Here is a 13011-nt window from a genome sequence, read left to right on the forward strand (position 1 = left end):
ACGGGGACCGTGTCTGCGGGAACAGGCCACTGACATGTTGCGCCGTTTGAGGGGACATGACGCCGGCGAGGGCGCGCCGTTCGTGAGGACACGGCGCTGGTAGGAGCTCGCGTGGAGAAGCTTTTTTGCGCGCGGATGGGATGGGAACCGTCGCACCTACGCGGGATAGAAAGAAAATCAGGGGTACCGATGTCTTCTGGCGACGGAGAACAAAAGTTTAGAAGACTTTAGCTCAGATTTTTGGTCTAATGCTCTAATGGCATTTTAAGGGGTGGGCTAAAGTTCAGATCTAATTTTAGCCCACATGTTCGGAGACTTAAGATCTAAACTTCAGTAGCTGACATGGAAGATGAAGAACTGAAGGGGACTGAGGTAAAGCTGAAAGGAACTGATAGTGCTGAGTCTGCTGTCAATGTGCTGGACAGTGAGCTTGATCCTTCTAGCAGATAGAAGTCCCGGGGGAAAGTTGCTATTGTGGATACCCAAGTGAGGAGGAGCCCAAGAATCAAAAGGCACAAAGGAGGCTTCAAGGATCCACAATGCCGTGATAAGAATTGTTTGGGCTGTAATGCAGCCCCTCCAGTACTCTCCACCAAGACCATTAGAAAGTTGGGATCCTCTCTTTGTGATATGGATCCTGAATCCTTAACTGACGCTGTCCTTTCCAAGAAGAAGAAGACTGCTCCTGTGGGGACCAAGTCTGCAGTGGAGCCCTCACCAGCTGAAGATATCGATGATGATGAAGCGAACAAGCCCTGAAGACGATGGCCCAGCAAATCATAAGGAAGATGGCCCAAGAAGGTGGACAGCTTTTGGCCCAGATGGGCACCCTTGGGCAGCTTTTATTTCTTTTTATTTTGAAGTCAAAAACTATGGTTTGTGTGGCTGGTGGTTTAAAATGGCCAGACTGTGTACTTATGTTAAGCATATGTATGCCTGGCTTTTGCACTCTTATCTGTGTTTTTTATGGAATCTAGAAATAGTAGTAAATCCTGGAATGTTTTGTGCTGGAATATCAGAGGGCTTAATGCTGAGGGCAGGTGGGAGTCCCTCAAAAATAAAGTGACTGAAAGTGAATGTGATGTGGTATGCCTCCAGGAAACCAAGAAAGAGAATTTTGATATTCTCTTCATCAAGCTTTTCTGCCCCCCCCCCCCCCCCCCCCCCCCCCTCTTTTGACAGTTTTTGCTTCATTCCCTCTATTGGGGCTTCTAGAGGTATCCTAGTTGTTTGGAAAAGTGCAGTCTTTGTGGGAGCTGAAATTTTCAGAAATAGTTTTGCTTTGTCAGTGGAGTTTACCTCTTGTTACAACAACTCTTGTTGGGTCCTAACCAATATTTATGGTCCATGTGATGCTGAAGGAAAAAGGTACTTTTTGGATTGGCTTAGTAATATTCAAATGCCAGATGATATCTGTTGGCTTGTGGTGGGTGATTTCAATTTGATGAGAAAACATGAAGACAGGAATAGGCCTCGTGGCAACATTTCAAAGATGCTTCTTTTCAATGATGCCATTAGTTCCCTGGGGCTGACTGAAATTCCTCTTCATGGAAGAAGATTTACATGGACAAACAAGCAGCATCCACCTTTGCTTGAGAGGTTAGATTGGTTTTTCACCTCTAATGCTTGGGCCATTGCCTACCCTCATACAACTGCTAGATCCCTGGTTATGGAAACATCTGATCATTGGCCCTGTGTAATTGACATTAGAACCAATGTCCCAAAAAGCAAGATCCTTAGATTTGAGAATTTCTGGATGGAACATGACAGTTTCTTGCCCTTAGTGGCGGCATGTTGGAATGGGCAGTTCCCTCAAACTGATCCTGCACTTCTGTTATCTGCTAAATTCAAAGCTCTGAGAGCTGCTCTTAGGATCTGGCAATCTAAACTCTCAAATTTGAAGCAGACAATTGTAAACATCAAGCTAGTAATCAGTTTCCTTGACTGTATTGAAGAATGGAGAGACCTATCAATTGAAGAATGGAATTTCAAAGCTATGATCAGTGAGAAATTGTCAGAGTTGCTTCACCAGCAAAGGCTTTATTGGAGGCAGAGAGGAACCATCAAATGGGTGAAGCTTGGGGATGAGAACACCAAGTTCTTCCATGCTAATGCATCAATCAGACATAGAAGAAACATGATTACTAGCTTAGTTGATAATTCAGATTCTGTTTTATATGGCCATGAGCAGAAAGCTAGCCTCCTATGGAATGACTTCTAGGAAAGACTGGGAACTTCTAATTTTGAAAGAATGCTCTTTGATCTGTCTTCTTTGATAGATCAAAATGAAGACCTAACCATTCTTGAAGGTCCTATTACGAGGCTGAAATTGATGAGGTTATCAGGGTTCTTCCCAGTGACAAATCCCCAGAACCAGATGGGTTTAATAATGAGTTTCTCAAGAAATGTTGGCATATCATAAAGTAAGACTTCTATAATTTGGGTGCTGCCTTCTCCATGAGTAATATCTACCCTAGGAGTATCAATGGATCTTTCATTACTCTCATTCCTAAAGTTGATGCTCCCTCCAGAGTGGCAGATTTCAGGCCTATATCATTACTTAATACCTCAGTCAAGGAAATTACCAAGATTCTGGCCAATAGACTCCAACCCCTCATTGCAAAACTTGTACACAAGAATCAATATGGCTTCAATAAGTCAAGAACAATCTAGGATTGTTTGGCATGGACCTTTGAGTACCTGCATATCTGTCACAAGAGCAAGAAACAGATGATTATTCTAAAACTGGATTTTGAAAAGGCCTTCGACATGATTGAGCACAATGCCATGATTGAGATTATGAGAGCAAAGGGATTTGGACCGAGATGGTTATCTTGGATGGATTCCATCTTTAATTCTGGTACATCATCTATTCTTTTAAATGGAGTAGCTAGAAAGGTCTTTCACTGTAGAAGAGGAGTTAGACAGGGTGACCCCCTCTCTCCTTTGCTCTTTGTCCTAGCTGCAGACCTTCTCCAATCAATTATTAACAGAGCTAAAGAGATGGATCTCCTCAAACTGCCAATTCTTCTGCAATGTTCTAGTGATTTCCTAATTTTGCAGTATGTGGATGATACCCTCGTTATCATGGAAGGGTGTGCCAGACAGCTCTTTATCTTGAAAGCTTTGCTCAGCTCTTTCTCTGAATCCACATCTGGCCAGAACTTTTGGCAGTGTTCGGCTGGGAAAGAAGCTGGCTTGTTCGGCTTCTTTTTTTTCAGCCGGAGCAGTGTTTTTCTCTCACAACATTCCAGTATGAACAATGTTTTCCAGCATGAACAATGTTTTTTTAATCCCAGCCGAACACTGCCTTTGGATGCTCAACTGGCACACTGCCTTTTACATACCTTGGGCTGCCACTGGGTCTGATAAAAGCCAAAGGTGGAAGAATTCTTGCCAATTGTCAGCAGATGTGAGAGAAGATTAGTCAATACTTCAATTTTTTTTATCACAGGCTGGAAGATTGCAATTGACTAATTCTGTATTTACTGCTCTTCCAACATTCTCCATGAGTACTTTTTTCATGCATGTCACTGTCAGAGAACAAATAGATAAATATAGAAAGCATTGTCTGTGGAGAGGCTCTGATGAAAGCAATAGAATCAATGCAAAGGCTGCCTGGCCTTTAGTCACAAGGTCAAAGATTGAGGGAGGTTTGGGGGTTCTTGACTTGAAGACACAGAATGAGGCTCTACTGATCAAGAATTTACACAAATTCTTCAACAAAACTGATATCCCTTGGGTTCAGTTGATCTGGAAAAAAATATTATGGCAATGGTAAACTCCCCAGTCATGTTAAAAAATGATCTTTCTGGTGGAGGGACATACTTAAACTCCTGGACAAATATAAAGGTATGGCCATAATTTCCATTCAGTCTGGTGCCTCCTGCTTATTATGGGATGATCTCTGGCTCGATCAAGTACCAAAGCATGCTTTCCCTGAACTCTACTCCTTTGCTAAGAATCCAAATATGACAGTTGAAGCAGCTAAGAACAGCCAATCCTTGATTCAGAACTTTCACTTACCACTATCAGTTGAAGCCTACCAGCAGTTCCTTTAGCTTGAGGGAATAGTGAATAGTTTTCAGCCTTCAGGGGTCAATGATGCTTGGTCCTACATCTGGGGTAGCCAAGCTTTTTCATGTGCCAAAGCTTATAAGCAGCTTTCTGGCTTAGCATTAGTGCATCCAGTCTTCAGCTGGATTTGGAAGTCCAGCTGGATTTGGAAGTCCTCTTGTCAACACAAACATAAAGTCTTTTCCTGGCTTTTGGCACAAGATAGGCTCGGTACAAGAAATATTCTAAGGAGAAAGAGTATGTTCTTGCAATCTTATGATTGTGTCTTATGTGACAGTTCAGTAGAGGAGACAGTTGATACTTTTCTTACACTATGACTTGGCAAGAGAGTGTTGGAATTTGTTGGGCTTGACAGTCCCTCAATCTCAGGGGCCTTTCCAGATCTTGGAAATTTTCAAAGCTCAACTGAACATTCCTTTCTTCATGGAGATTATTATCATTATGTCTTGGAGCATCTGGACAGTGAGAAATAACTTAATCTTCAGAGGAGAAGAGCCAACTCCACAACATTGCAAGCATATCTTCAGAAATGTCTTTGGCTTAGTTATACTTCGCGCAAAGAAAAAGTATCTTCCTCAGATTAGTCTATGGTTAGAGCAGTTTGTGTAATCCTTTTTATTTTCTTTGTCTCCTTTTTTTGTCTCTTGAGCACTAAAAATCTTGAGCTCTAGAGCTCTAGTTTCATCTTCCATCTCTTTAGCTTGTTTTTTCAGTGTCTTTGGACTTCTTGTCCTATCTGTCTGTTTTGCTTTTTTATATTAATAAATTTCAGTAGGGGTGCAAGTCCCTCCTGTTCGTTCAAAAAAAAAACTTCAGTGGCTAATAATGTTTAGAGATGGGGATCCAAACAGGGTCTCACAGCATCTCCGAGAGTTCCCAAAACAATCTCTCAATCCATGATTTTTGGCAAGATTAAAAAAATACATTTTGAACAACTCCTTGTCGGGGTTATATAAACGGGGCACCCCAAAGCACGGTCACAAGAGCCACTAAGGACGGCCCGGCTAGCCACAGCCCAGCAAAACATGGCCTGCTCCGACCTCTCTCGCCCAAGTTGTATGAGGCTCGTCTCGACCTCTCCCACCTCTTGACCATGCACCACGCGGTGCCCTTGACCACGTTCTGCCTTAGCCACTAAGGAAGGGACGAGAGGCGGGCAGATGCATTCAATACGCCTACCCGGACGGGCCGCGCACGCACTCCACCGAGTACAAGAGGACAGCAACCCTTCTGACCATCCGGCCCTGGGGTAGAGCGACACCTCAGTCAGCGCCCCCGCTGACAGACAAGACATGGACGGGTGTATGATCCCAACTACCACAGCATGGGAATCACGACCGAGAGCCAGCTCTCCCATTCAGACCGGATCCTATGCCCCCGACCTGACCATATAAGGATGCGGCAACGGGATCTCGACCTGGGGAGTAGGCAGCCCATGATGGGCAGCCACTCCTCTCGTACAACAGTACCATGACTTTCCCAAAGAAGCGGACGCGAGGACGAAGGCCACGACACCAACAAGCAAGCCAACGCCAAGTAGGGGAGTTGGTGAACAACCACCACTCCCATGACTCCGCCATGGCCGGCACAATGTCGCTGTGGTACGACGCACCTTGGCGTAACGAGTAAGCTCTCGACGACCATGCCCAGACATGCTGACAAGACTGGCAGGCTTGCTGTCCAAGCAAACTAGCTTCTCCCTCTCTTGAGCTCCTGGCCACTCGGGCTGAGAGAACCCTACGCTTCTGCATGTAACCTGGCCCCCGCGACTATATAAGGAGAGCCAGGCCTTCCTCCAAACGATCGATTTCCCTTTCCTCGAGCTCTTCCTACCAGTAGGACCTTAGCTGCATACCCCCTGTTGTAAGACGTTTAGAGCACTTTACATTGAGGAACACGTACTCACTGGACGTAGGGCTTCGTCTCGAACTGGTATAAATTCTCTGTATCCTAAGTGCTAGCCATCGAATCCCTTGAGCAGCGCGGCGCTAAATTTACTGGTCGGTTCTCAAAACACCGACACTCACAATCCCACCTCCCAATCTTTTGGCACTTGGAAAAATCGACCCCATCACGCGGATAAATATGCACGTGTATCCATCGGGCCAATCTAAGGTGGAAGGATGTGGGAACGAATAAGAAGTAGTACAGGGTTCCTGATACAAATATACAATGGAGAAAGAAAGTATAAAAGTGGTTAGGGTGATTTAGAAATAGTTTGGAATTCCTGATGTAAAAATTACCTTCTATCTTTTAGGAGTGATTTTTTAAAAACTGTTGGAGAAACCTTTCTTTGGTGGTTCCAATACTTTTTGGTGACTTGGAAAACTCAATAATTCCGGGAAGAAAATTTTAACTACCAATGGAGATGCACTAAGTCAAAGTGGTTCTCTACAAATATTACCCTACCCCCACCTATTTTGAGTCGCACGTGGGCAGAAACATCCACGCTGGCACTCAACATCAGCGTTGTAGACATAGGGGATGAGATTTAGGCACAATAAACAAAGCTTAGAGATCTTGATATGCAATTTGAGAGTACCGAGATCTAGATAAGAACTCATTACAAGCTAGTGAAATTTACTCTAAAAGTTATACGAACTGAATTGTACTTCAAAGACCTTTTAATACGTAGTACGATATTGACATCATGGCGATTTGATCATGTGTAAGAGAAAATGATGGTCAAAGTACATCCATAAATGATTTTTTATAAATCCTAATACACGTATTAAAAATGAATGGAGGAGATAGCATTAGAGGTGCTGTCTCTCGACATGAATCTAGTGACATTTTGCTATGCCGTGTCAATCTTGCACACGATGACACATTATACTATTCACCGGGAGTATCCTTAGTGAATGTTCTTTTTTTTTGCCCTTAGCTTATGGTCCATCTTTATTTTCTTTCTTGTCTACAACAAGAAGTCAACAACAATCCCTATTGGTGAAAACATTATAGAACTTTATTTCCTTAAGAAAAAGCAACTTAGTAATAGTCATCATAATATGTGACACAGAAATGCCGAAAGAGGGGACGCGCGGGGCACCCTCCTCGGGCGATCGATTGATCTTGCGTGGAAGTAGCAGGCAGAGGGGTCAGCACTCAGCACCTGCAACTCCCATCGCCGGATGCTTTTGCTGCCACCCGCCGACAAAGTGTAGTCGGCCTTAGTTTCGGGCTGCGGTTTCACACTAGCAAAGCCAAGATGAGATAGAGCTGGAAGCTACCGTGTGGACGCAGACGGCGAGCTCGGTCCAGCTCCAGCCTGGACAAGGCGTCGTCGTCCCCCGCTTCTCCTACAAACTCCAGCTGGGCAGCCGGCTGTCTCCTCGATCGGCCCTGCTCTGCATCTGCTGGTCGTCTCATCTCGGCTCTGTCGCGTGGCTCGTAGCCATCGCCCATCGGCGAGGAGCGGCGGTGGCACCTAGGACCTACTAGCTGATCGATCGCCTGGACACATCCGCCATGAGCAGCAGTTAGTGATCATATCTCTCTCTATCTAATAGATCTCTCTCTCATGATCTGGTCAACTCAACCCATCTGAATGACTGAATCGTTTAGTTAGTTATATATGATCGATCTTATTTCCGCCTCTTTCACAGACGAAATTAGCGCTAGCTAGGAGTGAATTTGTTGCATCCTGCGAGCGATGAATTGCATCGACTTGTATTTGTATCCCCTGCGACTAAAGCCTGCCATACGCTCGTTTTCTTCTCTTTCTGCTCTTCAGAGGACTACTACGTCGGCCACCCAGCCACGTACACGGCGCCGGCGCCGGCGCCGGGAACGAAACAAGCACCTCAGGTCCCCGCCGGCGGTGAGCAGACTCCAGTTAGCACCCAAACTCCTGGTCCGTCCATGCTTGCTTGCTAACTTAGTTACTGACGATGCATTTCGAACTGATGAGCTAGATATAGTCTCTCGACTTGCTCTGTTTGTTGTCCACTAATAAACCTCGTGTTCGCAGGAGCAACACACAATTACAATTACTTCGTGGGTCACCCGCTGAGCCCTGAGAAGACGCCACAGCCAGCACAGCCAGAGCCAGCTCCATCTCCGCCGCCTGCTCACACAAACAGATCCGGCTTCCTGGCCATATGGTAATTCGATTGATTGGCCGTCAGAGCAACTTACCTACAGATACCATTCCAACTCGCATTACAATTACTTAGTGATGGATGATATATAATCTCTTTCTTCTCCGTTTCCGGCTGCAGCTTCCCGTGCATCGGTGGTAGTCGAGTTGCCGAGCAATAAGATTGAGAGCAGTTGCAGCCGCGGATCGATCGTAGTCAACGGGAGAGACGACAATTCAAGTAAACTGGACGGATCGGAGATGTTCGCTTGGCTGATACCTGGAATTATCGTTGGTTAGATCTGCGAGAGAAAAATACTGTTCGTTGGCTGAAAAAATACGGATTATAAACGAAGTGAACAAGGCCACGTGAAAGAAGCTGATATTTTCCTTTGTACATTTGAATTTTTTTTTAGATTGATGCAGAAATATTGAATATTCAATGGAACTACAAATTCAAATGCGTGGCTTCCTGTTTCTTAGGTCAGTCTAGTGGGAGGTTTTATCCCACTCTTTTCAAGACGAGACATCATTGGTAACTGTGGCCCTGTTCGTTTCTCTTATAATCTGTCTTTTCAGCTTATTTTTTCAGTCGGAACAATATTTTTCTCTCACAACAAATTAGCCGAAACAGTGTTTCGGCTTGTTTTTTCAGCGAAGCGAACGGGGCCTGTGAATGAAACAGATACTCTCAGTGCACACATTCATTTCACTGTTTTCATAGACTACTTACAACATTTAATTTTTGTAATGTGCTATGATCAATTGTGTCATGTGAACTATGTAGCTATTTTATATTTTCTAAAACTAGCACATCACAATGTTACGCTTTCACACAAATTCATTATATTATATATATATATAGTATTCGTAGACACATAGAATATTACACTTTCACACAGCATATTATATTTATATCTATAATCATATTCATCGACCCGTGCAGTCTAGAGAGACAAAATAAACAATTGCAAAAGAAAAATAAAAAGAATCGGAGAAATTGAGATTTGGAACGTGAAGGGGAGCATGGAGGTTTGACGGAATGGACAAAGGTGAAGGGGAGCAGGTGGGCCACGGAGATTTGACGGAAAGGGTAAGAGATTTGACGCGGCTACTTGATCAGCGCACAGCTTCGTTGCCACAGCTAGCCACAGCGGATCGGGTGACACGAACGGAACCGTCTCAGTGCAGGTTTCATCCGTTTTCCAACGTGTGGAAAACAACGCTGACTAGTTTTGTCCTTACGAAACGTTTTCTTCTCTCTACTGTTGATACATGCAAAAGCTTTAGTTTGATGATGTGGCACACTATTTAATATGCATGAAATCTACACTGAGACCGGCCTTACATGAGCTATTGACTTTTTCCAGAACTAATGCTTTAGCTATCAATATCATGCTTTGTTTTATTTATTAGAATGCGGATTTCCCTTGATCATGTGAGTTAATAATGTTTTTCCCCACAACATCGACTTTGTTGGTGAAAGAGGTGTCATTCTGATTTCTTTGGTTTACTAGCTTGAAGATTTGATTTCGTATTTTCGTTTATGAAAATCGGAAAGGCAAGTAGTTTTTTTTTTTTTTTTGCGAAGAGGTAGTTAAGGATGTGACTACAAATAATCCCTACCAATTCCAAATAAAAAAACCATTGCACTTAAAATTATACTCCCTCCATGCCAGACTATAAGTCATTCTAATATTCTTGGTAAGTCAAAAAATTTCAAGTTTGACCAAATTTATATAATAAAATACTAACATTTATGATATCAAATAAGTATCGTTAGAGTCTTTGTTTGTTAAATTTTCATAGTATATTTATCTGATGTCATAAATTTTTTTAATTCTCTTTATAATTTTGGTTAAACTTGAAATGTTTTTCTCTCACAACAAATCAGCCAACGGTACTTTCAGCCATGGCTTATCAATCAAGCGAACGGGGCCAAGACTCTCCAAAAAAATTGAAATAACTTATAATTTGGAATGAAGGTAGTAACTCTTAAAAAAATTCTTCAATTAAAATAGTGAGCCTAGGCTATTCAAGAAAATTGGTTAAGAAAAAAGATCAACAGTGTTGGGCATATGCATCATACACCGTGAAAATATTCAGAATCTTGCTGTGGCTGCAATATTTTGCTACCACGGAGGAAGTGGCAAGGCGATTATACTAAAAATGTTCAAACCGTGTGTACCATATATCGGTATGGTTGGTTTGTCGGAGGTCAGCATGCAATTGATGCTGATGCCTTGTTACGTAGGCGGTAGGCGCCCCTGTCGCTGGGATTACAGTCACTGGGATAGACAAGGAGTTGTGGTGTGTCCAACCAAGATTCTGCTGTCCAAACCTTTGGCTCTTTGCCATCTCAAGTTCGCAATAGCAGCTAGTAGTAGATTCCACGGCCAGGCCGGGGCCTTAGTTGGATAATTATTTTTTGAGCCAAGATTGTTTCGGAGGATAATTGAGGTTGTGCGGGAGCTGAATCATTGCCAGTCTGGCGAGAGCTCTCTGTCCCTCTTTGAAAAAGTCTCTCTCTCTCTTCTTGACTTGTAGCCGTCTTGGTCGTCTCGTCTGAGCTTGTGGCATTCTTGGCCAGTTGGCCGTCTCGTCTTGCCAGCCGCTATCGCCGCGCCGGGAGAGGCTAGCTAGCGGGGGAAGACGCCGCCGGCAGATCCGCCATGAGCAGCGACCAGAAGAGCGACGTTCCTGGTACTCTCTCTCTCTCTCCCTCCCTCTCTCTCTCTCTCTCTCTCTCAAACTAGTCAGCTCTTCTATCTATGATCGATGGTCCATCCACTTCTGCGAGAGTAACAGCGAGTACCGTTCTTTGTGGTATCTGTATCATCACTTCTTAACCGGCTTCAACTCCTGCGGTGAAATCGTCGAGTTGATTCCCCTGCTCTGTCTTCAATTCCTGCGGTGCAGATACAGTAAACTCTGTTTTCCTTAATCCTTTGTTGGTGCAGGAGGCTACTTCGTAGGCCGTCCAACCAACCACGCCGCCGAGAAGACGGAAGAACCGCCACACGCCGCCGGCGAGCAGAACCCGGCGACCGCCCAAACTCCTGGCGGTAGGTTCATGCTTTGCCGTTTCAACTCATTCATTCGTATAATGGATCCAGACATGCACACATCGTTGCTCAGTTTGCTGGACTGCTGTTTCATTGACAAATTAAAAACTGGACCCATTTATGTTATTTGTCCGAATGTAAGATTACTTCGTTGGGCGTCCGGGGAGCCATCACAAGCAGCAACAAGAAGCAGTGCCGCAGCAAACCACTAAGCAGAGCACACCAAGCTTCTTGGCCAAATGGTAATCCTAATCTCTGATTACCACTATATATACACAAGGAACTTACCTAATTAGGCACCACATGTCGAGTTCATAACTTCACATCGACGTTCTTACTTCTCGTTAGTAGCAACCGCCGACTGATCAGTGGTTCTAACTTCTAATCTGTTTCTTTCTTCTCTGTCTCCGGTCTGCAGCTGTCCGTGCCTCGCCGGCGGTGGAGCTGCGGAGTAGAGATCAAGAACTGCCTCCTGCAGCCCTGCTAGGGACACCCAATGAATTGTGCACAGGAGGATTGGAGTAAATTTGGGATGAGGCCCTATAATCTGTATCTGAACTGTAACTTGTGCTCTGGAAGCTGCACTTTTTTGCTTTTCCTCATTGTTCCACTTTTGATAATTTATTTATACACATCCTTGTGCATCCATAACACTGCCACGTAGTGTAAATTGATCCAACCAGCTGATTTATTTTCTTTCCCCCCACAAACGACACTTTCATTTCAAAAAGTGCCAATTGTGTATTGCTATTTACTTTGCTTGCGGTTATTGTGAACTTGTATTAATCATGAATTGCCATATCGTGTACAAATATAGACATGCGTCAAGTTAACTTTGAAGCTCTTTTAGGTCTGTCTTGTACATGTGTTGAAAGTTGAAACATCTGGATTTCATTTAACCACTTATACTTAATTAAACCATACATAAATCATAAAAGAGGGTTTTCAATATGATCAAATATATTGCTACTGCCTCCATGTAGCAAGAAAAGGCTGAATCCCTTTCAAAAAAAAGAAAAGAAAAGGCTGAATCTTATCAACTAAAAATCGTTTATAGTAGTAGTGTAGTTTTTAAAAGTTTGAACACATCATAAAAAGGGTACCTAGAGTTTAATTTAACTTTAGATGTTATTGGACCTATTAACAGAAAGAAAATGGTACTTGTAAAATATGAGGTAAGGTCAGTTACAGGATTGTGTCCTTACACGATCTGAATGCAACTTCTGCTGATATGGGTATCTGAATCTGTACTCAGACTTGCAGCCTATTCGGTTGGCTGGTTCATATCGTTGCTGGTTCGTGAAAAAATACTGCTGGTTGGTTTGTGTGAGAGAAAAATACTGTTCCAGCTGGAAATTTATGATCGTTTACGACAAACCACAGCCAAACGAACAGGCTACGCAGATAAGACGCAGGTACTTGTTCCACTGTTGATGTGTTTGACAGACGCAATCTGCTAATCTGAAGTTCTGAACATAGATGAGACAGGCAGCTGTTTCAAAATATGTGTCCAGCTGGAATGAAGAGCCTACCAAGTGACATTGTTACACAGTATATACGCCCGTTAGGATCAGCTATGGCTAATTGTTAGCTAAAGTTCAAGATTAGCTGACGGTTTGTTGTAAGAGAAAAACACTGTACGATAGCTGATGAGACTGATAAGTTCAAATGAATAGGGCAATTAGTAAGCTAACTATTAGGCAGTGTATGTGTTTGGATCTCTAGCTAATAGTTGCATACATCCGTAGCAATGAAATGTTAGCCCTAGTTAGTTAGTTGTCCTTAGCTAAT

At 43.5% G+C, this 13011-nt stretch overlaps 3 protein-coding genes across 3 annotated transcripts; all 3 read left to right on the plus strand.

The window, feature by feature from the left end:
• The first annotated feature begins 1492 nt into the window (after nt 1–1492).
• On the plus strand, nt 1493–2221 carry LOC136488846 (uncharacterized). The gene has a single exon (XM_066485647.1). The coding sequence runs from the start codon at nt 1493–1495 to the stop codon at nt 2219–2221; it is 729 nt and encodes a 242-aa protein (XP_066341744.1).
• Nucleotides 2222–7215: 4994 nt separating this feature from the next.
• LOC136484883 (uncharacterized) lies at nt 7216–9806 on the plus strand. Its single transcript, XM_066481855.1, has 4 exons — nt 7216–7555; nt 7811–7930; nt 8048–8180; nt 8298–9806. The coding sequence occupies exons 1-4, from the start codon at nt 7546–7548 to the stop codon at nt 8335–8337; spliced, it is 303 nt and encodes a 100-aa protein (XP_066337952.1). The 5' UTR covers nt 7216–7545; the 3' UTR covers nt 8338–9806.
• Nucleotides 9807–10515: 709 nt separating this feature from the next.
• LOC136484884 (uncharacterized) lies at nt 10516–12311 on the plus strand. The gene is made up of 4 exons (XM_066481856.1): nt 10516–10858; nt 11116–11220; nt 11363–11462; nt 11639–12311. The coding sequence occupies exons 1-4, from the start codon at nt 10828–10830 to the stop codon at nt 11673–11675; spliced, it is 273 nt and encodes a 90-aa protein (XP_066337953.1). The 5' UTR covers nt 10516–10827; the 3' UTR covers nt 11676–12311.
• Nucleotides 12312–13011: the final 700 nt, after the last annotated feature.

This window comes from Miscanthus floridulus, chromosome 10 (genome assembly GCF_019320115.1).
Source record: "Miscanthus floridulus cultivar M001 chromosome 10, ASM1932011v1, whole genome shotgun sequence".
In the NCBI taxonomy this organism is placed as follows: Eukaryota; Viridiplantae; Streptophyta; class Magnoliopsida; order Poales; family Poaceae; genus Miscanthus; species Miscanthus floridulus.